This window comes from Pteropus alecto, unplaced genomic scaffold (genome assembly GCF_000325575.1).
Source record: "Pteropus alecto unplaced genomic scaffold, ASM32557v1 scaffold398, whole genome shotgun sequence".
Classification (NCBI taxonomy): Eukaryota; Metazoa; Chordata; class Mammalia; order Chiroptera; family Pteropodidae; genus Pteropus; species Pteropus alecto.
Genome location: NW_006442497.1, coordinates 4812212 through 4832192, shown reverse-complemented (window position 1 = coordinate 4832192; position 19981 = coordinate 4812212). Strand labels below are relative to the sequence as shown.

Below are 19981 nucleotides of genomic sequence, written 5' to 3'. Positions count from 1 at the left end.
TGCCTCCAAGTTTCCAAAAAGGAAACTCTCAGGGAGGTTTTGCCTTCGCAATGCCTCCTCCAACAGGCAGCTCCAGTATGAGGCAGTGACCACCCGGCTTGGGCTTCTCAGGGGTGTCCTTGGGGCTACTCCCTCCGAATGGGCCAGAATCCTGGGCCTGCACCCAACCCCCAGCTGGGCAGGGCCAGGCACCAGCGGAGGCTTCCGCTTCTCTGGCTCCACAGATTGTAAACCCCTCACCCCACCCAGGAGGACCAAATCGGCAGGTGGCAATGGAGACCACAGCCTGCACGGGGAACGCTGGTTGCACAGGCTGCTTCTGCCGCCCCCATATGGTAGCCCAGCCCCTTCAGATGGGGCCCACGTTGTCCCAGACAAGGGTCCTGTGACAAAGAAGGGTCAGGGGAAAAGGGAGGGGATTTTCGGTCTTTTGTGTCTGGGGTGGTGGTTTGGCCGGGCTCGCACTGCTCCCCGCCCAACTGCGGGCCTAAGAATTCACAGTTCTTCTCACGTTCCCCTCTCTCTCTAACCATCCACCGGCCGCCGCGGGTGCGGCCCCAACTGCGCGGTTCTGCGCCCATCCTTCGGGCCCCGGTCAGGCTGCCCCGCCCCCGCCACGGAGACCCCCGCCAGGCCCTAGGGACGCACATCCCTGCTCTGGAAGGAGCCCGTGAGGTAGCTAAGTCTCGTCCTCATTTCTCCAGGGCCAGGCCTGCTGCGCACCCCTCCCCGCTTTTCTCTGCCTCCGCGCTAGGCCTTCTTGCACTTGCCCTTCTTCTCGCGCTGCTGGAACTTGCGCAGCCGCCGCGCCCACGTGTCCCGCCACTGGATCACCAGGCTGCTCTTGTCCGCCACGATGCCACTCTGGTCGGGCGAGTCCTCCGCGTTGCCCAGTAGCAGGTACTTCTTGAGGGGTTTGATTTTGGGGCACTTGCAAGCCTGCCTCCGCGCTAGGCCTTCTTGCACTTGCCCTTCTTCTCGCGCTGCTGGAACTTGCGCAGCCGCCGCGCCCACGTGTCCCGCCACTGGATCACCAGGCTGCTCTTGTCCGCCACGATGCCACTCTGGTCGGGCGAGTCCTCCGCGTTGCCCAGTAGCAGGTACTTCTTGAGGGGTTTGATTTTGGGGCACTTGCAAGCGATGTCCCGCGAGCGGATCCACAGGCTCTGGTCACCGCGCCGGATGCGGCTGGTGCCCTGCTTGTACACGGAAATGATGTTCACCGTGAACTTCCACCAGTCCCCCGCCTTGTCTGCCTTCAGGATGTGGATTTGGACGGCTGCAAGGAAGCACAGACAGGCGGTGGGCCACAGGACTGGGAGTGACGCCTGCACCCCCAGCTCCTGTGACCAGGTCTATCCTGCCTGCTCTCACCCTCTTCGAGGCCAAGGATGGGGAAGCCTGTTTGATGGAGAAGGGAAAGGAGACCCAGTGCTAGAAGTGACCGCACTAGGGAGTGCGTGAGTGGTGGCAAAGCTGAACCTGGAACCCCACCTAATACCTGGGCTAGGGCCACCACTTCCAGAAGCCTTACCTCAAGCCTATTTTGAAAGTGCCACCCAGCACTGCCTTTGGGGATAAGCCCCCTCTTAGGATCCAAGAAGGCCAGAAGAAGCCTGTAGGAACTGATCCTACCCAGCACTCTGAGTAGAGTCCATCTGCCTAGAGCAGGTGCCCTCGGAGCAGTGCAGGCTATTCCTCACAGGCCTGGAGGGATGGGGAACCTCCTCAGGTGCCCCTCCCCCGCCACCCCCAGGCATTTCCAAAGGCCCCAATCACATAACACCATGCTAATGACACCTCCAGACACACAACCTTGCCCTTGACCCAATCTCAGAAAACCATAATGGGATCTCAATGCCCAGGTGCAGTACACCCTGAACCTGCCCTTCAAGGTGGCCACAGCATCTCTTCCAGAGTCCAGTGTCCTTACACTGTCCACTTCCCATCCCTGCCAGGGCTGCCTCCCTCCCTTCTTCCCTTTCCTCCCCGTTCTCTGCTAGTATTTACCTTAGTACGAGGGTTCACAAACTGCAGCATGCGTCAGACTCCCCCTAGACAACTTGTCAAAACGTAAGTTTCTAATTCAGTAGATCTGGGGTGGGGCCCTAAAATATGCACTTCATAAATTCCCAAGAGCTGCTAAAGCTGCTGATCCAGGGAACACACTTTGAAAATCAGTGCCCTAGTAAATGTTACCAAATGTTATTTCTGCAGGATATTAAGAAGTACTTTGAAAATAAGAGGAAATGCTTTTTTTAAAAAAAAAAGAGAGGGGGGCTTGCTCAAATATATTTGTGAAATACTGGATTAAATAAACTCAAGAAATTTCCTCACTGCAGGACTTTTCAGAGCTTTTAATCTACAAATTGTGTGTGTCTGTGTGTGTGACACACTCATGCATGTGTGTTGGTTTCCCAAATAATCCTGACTGAAGAAATTTTTGACTGGTGCATTTCAAGTCATCAGAGCCCCATGGGGCCTACTTGGGGAACTCTCGGTGCGGGGACACATATTAATTCCCCTCAGTCTAGGGAATAAATCAAGAAGCCTCTGCTGCAATGACTTCCATTCAAGGACTCAGACTCTAGTCTATTAGGGTCCAGGAGGGCTAGGGGAAGTCTGTAAGAACTGACCACACTCCCAGCACACTGGGCCGGGTCCATCTATCTGCCCAGGGCCATCTTTCCCAGCATGCCCTGTACCCTTCACCGCTGGACCAGGCTGAAGATTACCCTGGCTGCTGAGTAGATGTGAGCCCTTCTGAGAGAGAAGCAGCATCTCATCCCTCCAGATACAGGTGAAGAAACCGAGTAATAGGAAGGCTAGGGGTCGCCAGCAGCCATGAAGACACGGTCATCACCTGCCCACTTACAGCTCCAAGCACTGGGCCCACCCACAGCTCAGCCTGGCTTCTCATGCTGACCGGCTTCTCTCAGGGCTTCTGGGGCCACTCCACCACCCTCGATCCCAGGGCCCCCCATGCCCAGGGTGTTAGGGAGGGGCAGAGATGGATAGGCTCAGGGGAGCATCAAACACCATCCAACTCATACTTCTAGGGTGAGAGAAGTAGCAGATTTTCCCATATTTTCAGTTCAGCTGTTCCTGGGCATCCTGAACTTTGCACTCCAGTTTGAAGGCTCCAAAGAATGGCTGCCATGGCAACCGTTTCCATGTTTTTGTCACTAAGGGACTCAACACTCAGTGTGAACTCTGATGGGGGGTGGGGAGCCCTCCGGCCCAGAGAAGTGGCTGGGCCATGTGTGTTTGACTGTGCAGATGGAGGTCACCGTGGCAACTGAGTGCCCCTTAGCTAAGCAAGGGGGAGCCACCCCCAGCTTCCCCGAGAGCCCCCATTTCCTCTCCTCAGGACTGAGCTGAATACAGAATGAGCCTCCCTCAGGACGTGGCTGTTTCCCTGCATGGGACCTCAGACCCCTGGCCCAGCCACAGTGTCTCCCAGCTGGGGTGGGCATTGGTGGTCAAAAGAGGATGCTACAGAAGGCACCTCTGGCTGGGGTCCCTGGAGATGGCAGCTTTGATCTTAGGCACTGAGCACCTATTGGTGTTATGGGCTGAATTACGATCCCCCGAAATTCGTATGTTGCAAAGTTCTAACTCTCAGTAGTTCAGAATGTGATAGTCTTTGGAGATAGAGCCTTTAAAGTGGGAATTAAGTTAAGATGAAGTTATCAGGGTTGGCTCTAATCAAATATGGCTGGTGTCTTCATAAAATGAGGAGATTAGGACACAGACACACAGAGGAACAACCATGTGACGACACAGCGAGAACGCGCCATCTGCGAGCCAAGGAGAGAGGCCTCAGGAGAACCTAACCCTGCCGACACCTTGATCTAGTACTTCTAACCTCCAGAAATGAAAGAAAATAAACGTCTATTGTTTAAGGCTCCAGTCCGTAGTGCTTTGTGCCGGCAGCCCTAGAAAACTAATACAATTGGAATCAGTGACTCAGGGCGTTGAGTCTCGGCTCAGGGCCAGGTGGGAGCCAGACCTGGTGAGGGCCCCCAGCTGTGCTGGGAAGAGCTGGCTGGACAAGGTCAGGCCTTGGGCTGACCCTTTGGGCCCCCAAGGGCCCTTCTAAGTCCCTGGACTTACAAGAGCATGGCCAATCACTGCAGGAGGACTTCCCCCCCCGGCCCACCTTCCCTGGTCTGGAGCCCTCCCTCCTCTCAAGGAATGCCCTGGGACACCAGGCAGGGCATCCGAAGCAGCCTCCACCCCATGTCCCCAGGCATGATCAGCACAGGCCTGAAGGGGACCTGCTTTACACTGGGGACACAGCCCAGAGGGGCACCCGCCCCTGGGTACCCACTGTCCTCGAGAATCTAGGGGTCAAAGTAGGGGATACCAGTCACTTGGCACAAAGCACTGGCCCTTTTCCTCCTACAGCCCCAGCAGCTCCCGGCAGCTCCCTGGCTATTGAGTGAGACAGCACAGACCTGGAGGCAGGGGCAGTGGAGGGTGGTGGTAGGATTCGTGTGATTATGCTGGAAAAAATCCACATTTCCGCTGCCCTTGGCAACGCCTCCGCACATTACACAGCCCACCAAGTATGAGCTGCACACGAGTGCACGGGCCAAGTCCCCGCAGTGCACATACAGCTGAAAATATTCAAAATACACACTGAAACAGTGACCTCAGGCAGGGCTGCTCAGCATGCTCTGGGTGCACTCGGCACGGCACAGCACGGCACAGCGCTGGGGCTGCTGCCACCTCTGACGCACTGCTGCTGGGAGCCAGAAATGACCTGAGTCTTCTGGGGGCCGTACATCACCCAATCGGGGCTGGGCACAGTGGCTGTGGGGAGCTCTGCCCATCCCAGGACCATGGCCCCCCACAGCGGGCCCCTTACACCCACACAACACTCACTCCGGAACCATTAGTCTCAGACCTTAAGATGCCTAAGCCCCTACTGTTGTCCTAAACTGACCTCAATGAGGCCAGAATGGGGAGCTCTGGTGAGGATCCCCAACCTTGTATTCAGAAATGAGGGAGATGAGATGACCGACCCTCAGGAAGGACAATCGTGAGATCGGACCAGAGCGATAAGAGGTGTGCTGACGCCTCTTAATTAGAGACTGGTGTGCAGGAAGAGGGTCCCAGGGTGCAGCCAGGGTAGATGTCTCTGAAGTGGAAATAAGGAAGTGGTTGAGGCAGGTGCTGGCCAGAAAGGGGTGCCTGGCGCCCAGCTTCAGACCCCACTTTCAGTGAGAAGCGGCCCCACCTCAGGGTCTACACTGTGAATGCACCTTCCTTTGAACCCTTGTTCACCTAGAAAATGAGGGCTCAGGCTGGGTGGCTGCTGTGAGTGAGCACTGCTTGCTGTTCCACAGGGCTCTGCTCTTGGCACAGACAAAAGCAGGCGTTGGGGAGTAAAAGCTGGAGCCTACGAGGTCAGATGGGTGAGGCTGGCTCCAGAAAGCCCAATGGAGCTGTGGCAACCAGGGGTGCCCCCAGCAAGCTGTGGAGGAAGCACGTCTGCAGCATGAAGCAGACACACACAGAAAAGCAAGAAGAGAGAGTTCAGGCTCCAGACAACAAGGCCTCGGGTCCCAGGGGCCAGGCTGCGCTTTGTCTCCTGGCCTTGGAGTCCCTGGACTGTTGGTATCGGTGCAGCAAACCCTCCTTTCCCGAAGCAAACCAGTTGCAGAGGTCTGTTAGCAAGACTACAGGCGGGCCAGGGCAGCAGCCTCCCCCTCAGCAACTCCTGGGTTCAAAGGAAAGCCTTTCATGCAAGGAAGCCTTCTCAGCCACTGAGTACTGACTTCCCTACTCTAACTCAAGCCTGCTGCATTGGCTGGCAGGGGTACATACTTCGTTGTCCCTCGGCAAAGGCCTGTGCCTGGCTCTAGAGAAATGACTGTGACCTCAAACGGGTGGAAGGGACTGAGGGCCAGGTTCATGGAGGCCAGAGTCAGCAGGACCAGCCGGTGACATCACTGGGCTGGTTCTGGCTGAGGGTCAGGAAGCTAGGAGGTAGGCTCTGGACAGAGTGGGGGCCTTGCCCAGCCTGGGGGTCCTCAGTTGCTGTTTGCTGCATCCCCTACAAAGGTGTGAGGCACCTGCATGTCTCTCCATAGACGCAGACCTCTAGCCATCCTTCCCAGGGTGCCCCAACCTCTACAGAGGCTTAACGCTGGGATATTATCAGGCCATCAAAGGCAACCTGAAAAGTGAAAAGCTCCAAGTCCTGTCGTGCACTTGGGTTCCTCCAAAGGGGGTCATGTTGCCCCATGGCAGCCGTGTCCTTGCCCATAGCCCCATTTATTCAATGGAGACCTAGAGCCTGTCAGCCCTGGGCCCTCTGAGGACCTGCACATTGCCACCACCTTGGACAGTTAATGCCAGGAGGCAGTTCCCAGCGGGGATCAAAGCTCCCAGCAGAAGCCAAGTTCTAGGAAAGCTGCTAGATTAGCTAGGAGTATACAGTTGTTGCTCATTCATCTGTTGGTCCAGCCTGCCTGAGACAGACAACCTGCTGGGCTGGGACTGGGGAGTGGCCTTGGCATAGGCCCGGGGGGTGTGTGTGTGCGCGCGCGGTGTGGGGGCAGTAAGGGGTTTGGGGGTGCTGGCTGTCCTCCTCTCCCAGAAAGCCCGGAGTGCTGGGACACCTCTGCAGGGAGGCTTCCTGCCTCCTGGAGGTCTCTTAGATTTACGGGCTGCTCGGGGTGGGCCCCCAGGAGCTTCCCAGCAGCTGCCCTTTCCAAGGAGGCTTGGGTGGTCAGCCCCTGGCCTCCCCCGCCCAGCCATGCCTTCCTGTTGGGCCAGTCCAGCTAGGAAAGGCTTGTCACCCATCTGCCTCAGAGACAGCGGCCAGAATGAATAGGGGGAGGACACTAACCCCACAGAAACCATTAAAACCATGCAGCCCCATAAATCTCCCGGCACAGAAAGCATGTCATGAGTTGCAGCTGCTTTCATAAAATGCAGCTCTGACCACATGTTCCCCAGTCTCCTGTGAAGGTAAGAAACCGCTGAGCAGGGCCAAGCCTTGTTCTCGGGGAAGCTAACCTGACTCGGGGCTGGGTGAGCACAGGAGTGAATGTGCTGAGTTGGGGGGTGCACGGCGGCAGGGCAGGGCCAACACACCCAAGACGGGGTGTCACAGCAACTCCCACTGTTTTTATTAAATGAGGTGGAGGGCTGGAGACTCACTGGGCCACCAGTCACAGCCCCCCACACCTCCCACACCCCAGGAATCCTCAGGAACCCTGGGGGCTGCCACCTCCTGCCATACCTGCGAGGACTGCCTCAGACCTCGAATAAGGTGGGGACAACCAACTTAGGGCCAACTAAAGGTCTCTCCCTTTTATCCCCTCAACCAAAGGAGGAATGGTATGCCCCTCTCTCATGGAACCAAGAGCAATGTGGAGGCTGCCTCAGTTTCCCCTGCCAGGGCCTGGTGCTCAGGCTCTGTTCCTGGGAGGGAGAGGGGTTAGGTGCCTGGGACCATCTGACTGCATGGGAATCTCCCGAGTAAGGGAGATCTGGGAATGGGAGAGCCAAAGTCAAGAAGACACCAGCCCCAGTTGCCTGGGAGATGGTCATGGTCTGGCCACAGCTGGAAAGCAAGAAGAAATCAGGGGACTGGCCACCCTGCCATGCGAGAGGCTCGGGTAGAAGAATGGGCCTGGGCCCTGTCCTGCCCCAGCCGGGTGTCCTCATCGCTGGGGCTGGTTCCTCTCACAAAGCAGCCCAAGGGCGGGAAGAGCCTGCTGCCCAGGGATGACGCCTCAGGCTGCCTCCCTCTCCCAGTCAGGAGGAACTGAAACAGCCTGGGGGACCCCTAATCCAGTTCGTGTCCCCCCACCCACCACGGGCATAGCCAGAGCTGCCAGAGTGTCATCCTAGAGGACGGCCAAGGCTCCCCTTCCTGGACAACCTAACATAGCCTCGTGAGATGCCCCACTTCCCACACCTGCCTCCCAGGCTGGCTGGAGCAGTCCAACCTACCCCCGCCCCTACTCCTGGCAGCACACACACAGAGGGCAACAGTGAGGGCAGGGCCTGCTGGCTGTGCCACTGGGGACCACCCAGCTGGGAAAGTCAAGCAATGAGTGCCCTCCTCCCCCTCAGCATCAATGGGGACAGAACCCCTGGAGGAGGAGAAGGTGAGAGGCTTGGCCTTCCCCAGTGGGGCCTTGGTCCAGGCCCCTCATCACTCCCAAATCCCTCGAGGTCCTCTTGCCTCCCAAATTCATGGAAAGCCTGGTGCAAAGGGTACTCTGGCTGCAAATTCCTACCCACTCCACAGTGGGAATGTGGCTCATCCCAGAGTTCTGCAAGCAACAGTTTGCCCATAACCCATTTCCCCAGCAAGGCTCGGGCCTCCAGAGAGCCCCTTCGCAGGAGAGTGAAGAGCAGACCCTCCTTTCCAACTGGGCTGGAACTTCCGGCCTCCTCCCAGGACACCATGTGTGAAGCCCTGTCCAAAGAGGTGTGGGCACCCAGTAGCTACTCAGGTACCCCTCGGGTGCCCTCTGAATAGCGCACTTGGCTCTAGCTCCTAAAAGTCAAACCACTTTCAAAGGATGGAACTGTTTCTCCAAGGAGACTCAAAGAAAGGGCCTCAGGCCCAGAAACAAACCAAAGCAGGATCCAGACAGGACACCAACGCTCTGCTGGGCAAGGCCACAGCACTGAGGGGAGACACTTAGATCGAAACGTTCACCTGGGGGAGATCGATTTAGGTGCCATGAGCACTTGCCTCTGCAGCTCTGGCAGGTTACAGGGGAGGGTGTGGCGGCCTTGGGTGTGGTGGCTGTGGCCTGCCCTGGATCTCTTATCTCAGGCCTGAGCCCCACAAAGGCAGGTGGTGCTGGCAGGTGTGTGAAGATTGCGGGCAGATCTTGGGGAGAAGCCTCATGGACGGCAACTGGGGTGCTGGGGTCCTTGGTGCCAAAACACTAGTCCCAGGGAAGGGGTGGAGTTGGGACCCACCAGATCCACCCCACTGGGGAAAATGCCCATCTGAGTTCAGTGTGCTTGTGAGAAGTGCTCTGTGATCCTGGAGCCAGGTGCCTGATGAGCAGGGAAAGAACAAGTGTTGCCTGGGTGTTGGTGAAGCACAGCCGTGTCCCTCAGCCCTGACTACACCAGCTCTTGGATAGATCCCCGACTCCCTCAGCCCCACTGAGCCTCAGTGTCTCCATCTGTGAACTGGGAGGAGATACCTTTAATTAGATGGTTTCTGTGATGCCTTAGAGCCTTCCCTACCCACCCCTCCTTTCCTAAAAATAGGATGTTCAAAGGAGGAAAAATAGCATGAGGAATAGGCGGAAGCTCCAGGGAGGAAGACAGATGAGGGCCAGAGCTGCCAACCCCCCAGAGCAGGCCTCTCTGGAGCCCACTACCCTTAAGCCAGATGGGAGGGGCAGTGTTGGGGGGCCTGATTCTGGGAGTTGCTGTGCTGGGAAGGGCTGCAGTGTATCCCACCCACCCATGGCAGGAGGCCCCCATCAGTACAGCATCCTGTGAGATTAGGGGCTTTTATGTCAAGCTGTCACTGGGGCCCACCAGCCCTCCCTACCCAACCTGGTGGTCACCCACATTCCATGACCCTAGGCTGACTCATGTGGACCTAGCTCCACATCTGGCCTCCATATGGGGCTGGCACTCCTGGGGGGGAGGTCACATCTGGCAGGGAAATCGAAGGAACCCCAGGGGGCCAGTGACCCCCAGGGAAGGGTCAGTGAGCCTCTGCAATACCCCGCCATGTGCTGATGGCTGGTTGGCGTCCTGTTCTCTGGAGCTCAGGGTAATGCTGGGAGGTGTGGGGCTGGCCTCTCCCAGCCTGCACCACCAGCTGCCTCCCAGCCTCAGCGGGGGCCCTGCCACCTGCCTGGCTCCCTAGGCAGCCCTCCCTTTGGGGGACAGTCCCCAGGGCACTTCTCTAACATCTGCACTCATACCCAAGGCCCAAAGTCACAGCATGCTGAAGACATGAGAACTTCATCCTTTGGACATGGTTGGTAACCATCTGTTTCTCTGGCCTTGAGGGGACTGATCCTGATCAGGAATAGCTACTGACCCCCAGATCAAGAAAAGCAAAGTGCCAGGAGTGCCAGCCCCATATAGGCCATCATTTGCTGAGAGGCCCTATGTCCCCACAGCTAGTTGGAGAAAGAGAGGTCTGAATGTGAGACTCTCCCCATCACGCTGCTCATCTGATCCCTAGCTCGAGCCGCTGGACACGGGCCGGGCAAGGGCCAGGCATCATTTGCCGTCTCCACCCGTGCCATGCCACCTTCACAGTAACCCACTGCCAGCATCGTCTCCACATCCACCTCCACGGCTAGCTTGGTGTCCCCATCCTCCATCACGGATGTGCCCGTGACCCTTTGTCGCATGGCCATGCCCCTCACTAGAATAGTGCCAACCTCACCTCTGCCACCATCAATGACATCCCCGCCATGACGCCCATCACCTTGGCTCCATCTTCTCCAACAGCCCCACCACTGTGACAGTCACCCTGACACCATGGTGATCCCAAGAAGATGTCTCTGTGGCCTCCCCTCTAGGGCTTATTCTCTCTTCTGAGGCTTTTTGAGAGTTGAGTTCAGGGTCCTGTGAGGGAACCAGTTCTCGAGCCTTCTAAGGGACTGCTGTCTCCACTCTGTGCTGCCAAAGGCTCAGGGCCTCGGCACAGGGGAGGAGAAAGACCTCGGCCTTGGAGTTCTTGATCTTGGGCATGTTATTGCATCTTACTGAATCTTGACATCCCAATGACAGAAACAAATTCCTGCCTCACAGGTGCTTTTGAGGACTCAATAAGGATGTGAACAAAGGCTGTGAGGTGCCCGCTCAGAGGCCTGCAGAGGAGGGAACAGTCACTGGCCCAGCAAGCCTCCTCTCTTGGGTTTCCACTGCCTCAGGAGGTACCAGAGCACTCTCTGTCGCCATAAATCAGAGCTCCGCAGAGGTCCACCTCTGCTGTGAGGCCACCGAGAAAGCACACACACGCGTACCACCTAACGAGCCCAGCTTCTCCCCACAGGGGCCAACAGAATCTCCCCTTTGAGTTGTATCCTCACAAATAATCCTTGTGGGATCTCAAGAAGGAATACTGGAGACAAATCATCTTGTGAAAAGCATTCTGATTTTTCCATCCGGTGGTGCCAAAATGTCTTTCAACAAAAGAGGTGACTAATAAACATTTCTGGGAATAAATAATTTTTCCAAGAACTGGCAAAAGTGAGATGATCTCACCTTTCAGAATGTGAGCTGTCTGTCTTCCCCACTCTTTCTGAAACTCAAGAAGGAAGAGGCAGGGGCAGCAACTAGGCCACCTGAGGCAGTGGCTCAGCAAACACGTAGGAGCCCTGGGGGCCAGCATGAGATAGGCTGGCTCTCAGTGGGGTCAGAATGATTTCTGGATACGAACACGGACATGGCTGCTGAGGTCCACACTAGCATCTCCCCGGCCCCCACCCCCGGCCCCCAGCACCCCATACATGCTCTTCTTCCATTTCCTTAGCCTGTTTGCACTTCTGTGCTTAGAGGCCTTTCTGCCTCTGCCTGGGAGCCCTGCTTTGCCCAGTGAACGACGGATACTGGGGCTCCCTCCTCCGGGAAGCCCTCCTTCCCTCCCCTCTTCGGAGGACAGGCTATTCCTTGCTAATGCCCATCTCAAGCTGGACCCTGGCCGCACATCCACCATCTGTGTTCTCATCTGTGTGTCTGTTCCCCTCCTAGGCTGTAAGCTCCTTGGGGGCTAAGCCTGTGTCTCCTCCACATCTATAAGGTTAGCACCCAAAACAGAATGCGGCACACAGCAGACGCTCAATGAGTGTGCAAGGAGGAAATGGCTACAGGTGGGTAGGGGTGTGTGAGCAAGCAGGACTTCTTAGGATGTGCAGTGCTGTGCTTATGTATGTGTGTGTGGGCGGGGAACGAATGCCTGTGCACGGCGGCTATGGGATGGGGGAGGCTGCGCAAACATGAGGAGGTGAGTGAGGACCAGACAGTGGTCCTCTGAAGGAGCCCAGGGACAAGATGGAATAAAGAGGAAGGAAAGTAGATGGGAAAAAAGAAAGTCAGGAGGCTGAGTGGCAGGGCACAGACCTGGGAGGAGTGGGGAGAGGGACTTGTGGGGCTAGGTGGGCTGGAAGGCCCAGCTGGACAGGCTGAGAGCATTTACTACAGAAGGTCAGGGGAGCATGAAAGCCAGGCCCCCTTCTGCCACTTCCACGCCAGGTCAGTGGAGGGGGGCGCAGCAACAAGGGAGCATTTCCCATACCAGCTGAGGTGCCTGGCCCCTGGTCTGGCCAGGGCCCAACATCCCCACACAAGAGATGCTTGGGAACAAAGTGTCATTCTATCATCCTCATCGCCCTGACTCTACTGGCAGAGGTTCTGGAGCCCGGGCTTCCTGTCCATGTGCCACAGAGCGGGCGACTCCAGCAGAGGTGTGCTCTGCCTATATCTGAGCGGCCGATGGGATGCAGACACACTCGCACACACATATTCACACACACGGTCACTGAAGCACACTCACTCGAAGCATTTATACAAAGGAAGGGCTCCTCCAAGGCTGAGTTTCTTGAGAAGTTGTCAGGAATTGCTAATACACTTGAGAATAATAAAAACTCTTCTGTGAACAACTGTCCCACGTTAAGCTTTCTCGTGGGTGCTTTTTCAAGCATTTGCAAGGTGAGCTGGATTCCCCTAGAGGGCAACAGAGGACTGAGGTGGTCCCAGGATAGGTGGACCGGCAATAATAGCCTCACCAAGGACCCCTGCCCTTGGAGATGGCGACTGGCGTGTTGGGGCCGTGACATGTCTTATCTAGATGAATGTCAGGTCCCCTTGATCACATCTCCATTTGACAGATGAGGACACTGAGGCCCAGCTTGGTAAGGCTTCTTGTCCAAAGTCACAGAGCAAGTTAGGAATCTGTGTCTTACCAGATTCTGGGGCCAGTGTCCCTTTCCCTGTTATAGGGTTTCTCTGGACAGACATGAGAAGCACAGCGGGGCTTGGCCTGAGGCCCTCCCCCACTCCAATTCTTTCTTGTCTTGCTGGGCGCCCACCCCAACCCTACCCAGGCTGGGCCCTCTCTCATCGGTCAACATGCCAAAAGAACACAGGGCAGGATCTGCACACTCCAGGCCGGCCCCCTGGACATTCCTCATTCCCCAGCTTCCCCCAGTCTTGGGTCTACTGGCCAGGTCAGTGGAGACCCAAATCCATGCTCTGCAACCACACAACATCAAGACTCTCTAGTGAGCTGGCCTCAGAGGAGGGGCCTGCTCTTCACCCAGCAGGGACAGCAAACTTGAGGTTCCAATTAGCAGCTCCCGAAACATCCAAGTACCCTGGCTGTAAGTGAAGGAAATGTGTTTCCTAATTGGCTCCCTGCCGGGGTGTCAGTCACAGAGCAGAGATTATGCAGCTCATCCAGACCTCCCTCGCCAGCCTTCCTTGCCTGGCCTGCCCAGGCCAGCCTCACCTACTCTCCCATCCCCAGGCCAGCACCATCCTCATCCTCTTCTTGCTCATCTTCCCCTGGGCTGGCCCAGGTCTGTCCCCACTATAGGAAGGACACCCCTACTCACACTTCAGCCAGGGGTCCAGGGTCCCAACAGGACATAGGAATGATTCTCTACAAGGTCCTGCAGACTTAAGCCAAGACCTGGTCCCCCAGCCTCAGAGCTAGGCCTGCAGCTGCTGCTGGACCGGCCTCCTGCTGTGCCAGTGGGCCCAGCCCAGACTCTGTGGGTGCCACTCACTCCCTCCCTGAGGCCTTACCCGCCTCACCCTGCTGGGCTCTTATAAGCTGTCCCTAGGAGCCCTTATTGACACTTTCTTTGTCTTGCTTCCTGCCTAAATACACTGAAATGGGTGGAGATGTTCTCCAACTTTCAGGTAATCCCAAGAGTATAAGGAATAGTCTTGGGGACCAGAAAACCCCCCAATGTTTTTTGGGGAGTAGGAGAGGCAATGTCCGGCCTGGCCTTGGGCAACAGGCCAGGGGGCACAGTTAGGAGGACATTAAAGCTAACAGCACAACAGCTTCAGACCTCATCAGCGGCCTGAGGGGGCACCCCACTTCTCTCCTGCATCTGCTGCTCCTCAAGTCTTGCCCTGCGGCAGAACTGTGGATGATGGGCAGTGCCTGGCCGTAGGTGTGGGGGCAGCAGCAGGGGTAGCTTTGATGAAGTCTGGAAAGGTGGGCATGCAGGGCTGTTCCTAGCTCCTCTTGCCCCAGGACAGGTAGGGTCCTGGGGCTAAATATGATATTGAGGGGGGACCCAGGGAAGGGCCTGTGGAAGGAGCAGGAGGCTGGACCTCTGTTGGGCAGCGGCTGGATGAGGGTCCCATCTGTGACATGAGGGAACTGAAGCCCGCCACCACTGACACTTGCTTCAGTCTGATAATCCATGAGGGACTGAGGTGTGGGGGGAAGGCAAGGATTGAGTCAGGGAGCAGAGGTCAAGTGGAAACCAAAGGCTGTGCCCCACCCATCCTTACCCACAGGAAAGAAGCCCCTGTTGCCGGGACGGGGCACCAGCAGGGGTGGGGCGCGGGGAGGGCCTGGGGACCTCCCTGGGTCTATGAAAGGAGGGCATCAGGGCCCCTTCCACAGAGAGAGGGGGCCTGCCAGCTGGTGAGTGAGGTGGCCAGGGGAGCTCTGAGAATGCCAAGGGTCCCTGAGAATATCAGGGGTAAGAAAGGCAGGATTCCAAGGAGAAAAAGAAGTCAGAAGAGAACAAAACAGGACCGAATCAAACAGAATAAGGTGGAAAATGGGATCTGTTTTGGTAACTTTTAAATAAAAGTCCAATTTTTCCTTTTTCATTTGAAAAACAGAACAGGGCCTGCGGGGCGACACCTTATGGAAAGAAAGACTGTTCAGCTCTTCCGTTCTCCTGGCTCTCCCTCCATAGCGTCTACTTAAGGATGCTTCGAGACTAAAATTAAAACAACCTTCCCCCATATAGGCCACTTATTCCTTTTCCCTCCAGCCTCTGTTCTAGGCAGGAAGAAAGGAAGAGGGGAGGCAGGGCGAGAGGCACAGGGCTCTTCGCTGAGCCTGTGAGGACGGGCTGGGCTCGGCCCTCAGACCCCCAGCCTGGGAATGTGGCAGACTTCTCAGTCCCTCTTGCCCGCAGAAGGCCACCTCGAAGTCCCCAACAGACTCAGACACCTGGGTCTGGGAAGACAAAGCCCTGTACCTTGGGGCCACACAAGTTTCATCCAGAACAATCTGGGGCCTCTCTTTATAGCTGTCACCCTGGCTCAAGACAGCACATCCTTTATCTTGAAGCCACCTCAAAGTTTCTTTTCAAAATCAAGGTTTGTCTTCTGGTGGAAGCAGAAGTTTCTGTACTACCTTGGAGTGCAAACCCTCTAAAGGGGCTTTTAGGAACTTACTATGGACCTCAGAGGGGTCTGAGCAGGGATATACATGGCCTGGCCACTTCTGAATCAACACACAAAACCTGCCAGTGGCTTCACCCCATGGGAGGCCAGGCTGCTGGCAGGGAGCGTGGCTGGATCACTGCGAGTGGGGTGTGCGTGTTGTGTGTGCGCGCATATGTGCACACGCACAGCAGAATGAGAAAGTTTTAGAAGTTCTCAAAATTCCTCTGGTTTCCTTTGGGTCTCATCATTCATTTCTTTCTCCTAAAAAGACCTAATCATTGTCCTTATTAAAGGAAAAAAATCCTTATGTTTGGTTGAAACAGCTGGCCGAGTTAGGACCCCCAGGGGGCCAGACTTCCAGGGCCAAGCTGCCAGACCCTGTGGGTCAGGAGGGATGGAGTGCATAATAGATGGATCTGGAAGATGAGTCCTCCTCATTAGGGGCCTTTCCTTTTCATCTCACTTCTTCCATCTCCACTTCTTCCTTCCTCCCTTCCTGCCCAGCCTCCTGCGGACTAGTAGAGGTCATTCCATACTGGAAGCCCATTAGACATCAGGCTTGTGCTAGGTGTTTCCCAAGCACACACAGTAGGTGCATTACCTCCATGTTACAGAAAAGGAAACTGAGGCTCAAATAAGCAACTGGGCTTGCCCCAGGTTCCACAGAAGGAGCATTATCAGGCCAGACCTGGAAAACTGGGAAGAAAAAAGGGAACTCCATTTTCCCAGATGAGGCCAGAGTGATGCTAGGTTCAGTGGGGCCGCTAAAGCCTTGGGTGGGGAATTTGCCTCTGGGGGCCAGTTGGAGAGGGGCAACATCCAGCTGGAGTGGGTAGATGGGCCGAGTGAACTGTTGGGGGCTGGGAAGAAGAGGACTAGCCACAGCCCCAATCAGCCAGACCTGCTGGGTCATGGTGGAAAGCACCAGAACTGGGTTCAGAGCCCCTGGGCCTGCGTCCACATTGCAGCTACATCCTGGCTGGGCCATCCGGGCTTCAGCCACCCACATCGGGGTCCTAGTCTCTACACAGGGGCCTTCTCAGCTCTGCCAGTGAATGGCTGGAAAATTCTCTTGGGACTTGTTTGCTTCTCCTGCTCTGAAGTGCCCTCTCAGCCATTCGCCCACACCTGCCCATGGACCAATAAGGCTTCCCCTTCTCCTGCAGGTTCCCAACTGCCTCCCACCCACCATGACCGCAGGCAGGCCGTGACTCCGTGTCACATGTTGTCTGGCCAGTGAGAACATTCTCAGGGACCAGAAACCGCAAAGCCAGCTCCTCGCCTCCCACAGGGTGGGGCCAGTACAAGGAGATTCTCAGCAAGTGTTTAAGCAGGCGGGAAAGGGGAGGCTCGACAGAGAAGGGGTTCAGGGGCTCACTGTCTCCAAGGTTGGGGAGAACAGTGAGTAATGAGAGTAGGGGTATTGGGCACCCCCTTCCAAGTTTAGGGAGCCTGAAGGTTCAAGTGACAGGGAATCTCTGCAGGTGGCTCCCAGGGCTGGAAAGGCCCGTGGAGATCCCCCTGTGGCTGTGTTCAAACTTCGGGGGCATTAGAATTACCAGCAAGCCATTTAAAACGCATATTCCTTGACCCACCTCAACCTTGTGGGTTCAACCCTTAGAGGAAGGAGACTTCGGGAATCTGCATTTTAAGCAAACCACGGAGTTCCCATCCCCTTTCCTGATGTCTACAGGACCTCCCTTGAGCAACAGAGTCTCAGGTTAAATGTCCACAGAATGGATGAGGGCACTGAAGACCAGAGAGGTAAAGTGACAGGTTTGCAGCCACACAGCTTCTTGGAGCAGAGTGAAGACCAGAAGCCAGCCTGGAAGTCCCAGCCCTACACAACCCTACTGGCCTGGGTGCCCCCCTGCAGGCTCTGTGGCCCCTCCGAGGGCCAGGGTAGAAGAGATGAGAAATTCCAGGTCATGGGATCTGTCCAGCTCAGTTCCTGTCCAGCCACAGGGCCTTTATCACCAACACTCACTCGGGGCCACTTTTACCGTAACCCCTGCTCCTCGCTGGTCACATGACCCCCTCCCCTCTTCTCTAGACAACGGAACTCTCACTCACCATAGTCCTTCTTGCAGTACTTTTTCATGTTAATCTTCAGCTTCCCTTTGGAGGCCTTGCAGTAGGAATCACAGTCTGCAGGGGAGGGGAGAGCACAGACAAAACCTAATTAGGATGGCGCTGAATAGGCTGGCGGTAAGCGGGAGCCCGCCTCCCTAAATACTCAGAGGCCTCCCTAAATACCCAGAGGCCGGCGATACTCATGGGCCAGGCCAAGCTGACGGCCATTCATGGCAGGACTGGCTTCTAAAGAGGAGCTTGGGACAAAAGGCCCCTGCCCAACCTACCCCCCACTCTGGCCTGACGAATCCTTTAGCCGCTGCTTGCAGCCCCCTTGGCCTCCGTGAGGGACACTGGGGGCTCCCGCATTGTGCCACCCAGGGCTTCTGAGCGCCACACAAATTCCCCTGTTCTTAAGACGCAAGTGGAGCCTGATTAAAACTGATAGAGGCCTCATTGTCACCCCGTGCCCCGGGTCTGTGTCAGGTGCTGGCTTTCATGGTGCAGAGCCTCTGGCTGGGGTCAGGCCCTAACAAAAGAGGTCACGGAGGAAATTAGCAGCCCATGAAGCATTAGAAAAACCCTTTGGTGTCCACTCTACTGGAGTGTGCAAATAAAATGCCCCCCGAAGAAGAGTTCAGTTCTAATGGGCCCTACTGCTGAGAGGCAGGGCTGCCCGGCCTGCATCCACTGGGTATCGCTTTGGGGGCTTCCCACAACCCGAGCATGAGCTGGACAGGATGTGGGGGGCCCTGGGGCCTGCCAGCAACCAGGCCTGCTTCTCCTGGGGGTGGCTTGTGGCGGCCCACCAGGTGCGTACCTCCAGCTCCAGCCTACTGCACCCTCCCCCTGCCAGCTCTTTCTGCTCTTTGGACAGGTGATACAATTCTTTTGCCAGGTCCGTGTGTGATACTCAGCATAATGGGCAGCCCACCACACAGGCCCAATTCACCACTCCAGCCTGCCTTGGACTACTACTCAACATGCTGGATCTCATTCATTTCTCACAACCATTCTTTGATGTGTGGGTGTTACTCCCATTCTGCAGGTAAAAAAAACGGAGGCCACCCACCCCATGCATCCCAGACATCTAGCACCGAGGCTAGGTCTTGAACATGGGTTTGAAATGCCAAAGTCACCATACTCTTGGTTACACCATGCTGTGTCTCAGTAAACACCAGTAGATTCCCCCTCAGTGTGAGAGGGTGCTAAGCTCAGAACTGGGATGAAGAGAACCCCATGTGCTAGCAACTCCCAGAATGTTGGCAGAGGAAGACCAGCCATGCTGGCCTGGGGATTGCTGGAGGGTTCAGTCTGTTTTAGAAGCAATGACAGCATGGGGTTGTGGAAATGGGTTGGGTGTGTGTCCTGGTGAGGGATGGGGTGGGGGGACTAGAAAGGTGAAAGGGATACACACACACACACACACACACACACACACACACACTCACAAGAGACTGCCCAGGCGCAGGTGCCAGCCCCTCCTTCTGCAGAGGAAAACCATGGTGAGGGATGGGGTGGGGGGACTAGAAAGGTGAAAGGGATACACACACACACACACACACACACACACACACACACTCACAAGTGACTGCCCAGGAGCAAGTGCCAGCCCCTCATTCTGCAGAGGGGAAAACCAAGTTAGGGGTAAAGATTTGCATGGGAGCACAGGACAAGGCCAGAGCACAAAGTCAAGCCTCCCAGTGCCACCTCCCCCCACCCCCAACCCATGGCTTAGATCTGTAAGGAATATTTAGAGATCACCCCAGAGTCAGCCTCTGGCCCCATGGGAGGTGGCTGCCTCCTTTGAGGTCCCAGGATATACTGACTAGTGCCTCAATTAAAAGAGAAACAGTTCCATCCCATTGCCCTGGGATCCACAGCCTTGCGGCTCCCTACTGCCTTCTTAGCCAGCTTCCTGGGGCACCTAGATAAGAACCAGTCTCAGGAAAGAGGAAAAACAGCCCCTCTTCCTGCTTCCCTGTGGTCTGAGCCCTTGGATCCCCCACCCCAGGATGCCCTACCCAGGGAGCACCAGAGGCTGCAGTGCCAGTCCCTCCTGCCAGCTGGATGGCTAGTTGGTTATTAGAGTAAAGACTTCTTGAAATGCAGGGACTGGGTCATCCAGAGAGCATGGCCTGCATTCTACTGTGGCCTGGCCCGAAAGGTCGAGCTGTGAGGGGACGGTGTCCCAAACACAAAGATCAATGGCACTGGCAACAGCATCATCACACTGCACTTCACTGTTGGGAACAGCCGCTCTCAGCCACGTCTCTGCCAGCTCATGGAATGACGCTCACAGCAAAGCCACTGCTATGGCTAAACCCAGGTTGTGCGTAAGTCCTTGTGGTCCTGAGTGAGCTGGCTGGAATCCCGCCCTGCTTGCTCCACTTAGGAAAGTGAACTGGAATGCAAGTGGTGCTGGGTGACGTTATTATAGGGACAGCCCTGACTGAACCCACTCTCATCACTTTTTTATTTTTTATGAAAGACATTGGCCTATGTTAGTTAGTACTTGCAT

General features: G+C 56.1%; 1 protein-coding gene across 3 annotated transcripts in view; it reads right to left on the bottom strand.

Moving 5' to 3' along the window:
- Nucleotides 1-745: 745 nt before the first annotated feature.
- Nucleotides 746-19981, bottom strand: part of NTN1 (netrin 1) — a 189521-nt gene continuing 170285 nt past the window's right edge. For 2 of the 3 annotated variants that reach the window (XM_015597381.2, XM_015597379.2), the window contains exons 6-7: nt 17461-17535; nt 940-1279 (exon numbers count right to left, since the gene is read on the bottom strand). In XM_015597381.2, the coding sequence (XP_015452867.1) occupies nt 951-1279; nt 17461-17535 (404 nt within the window). In that variant the 3' untranslated portion in view covers nt 940-950. Of the gene's footprint in view, nt 1280-17460; nt 17536-19981 lie in introns of all 3 variants that reach the window. The other variant, XM_015597382.2, reaches the window with a different exon arrangement.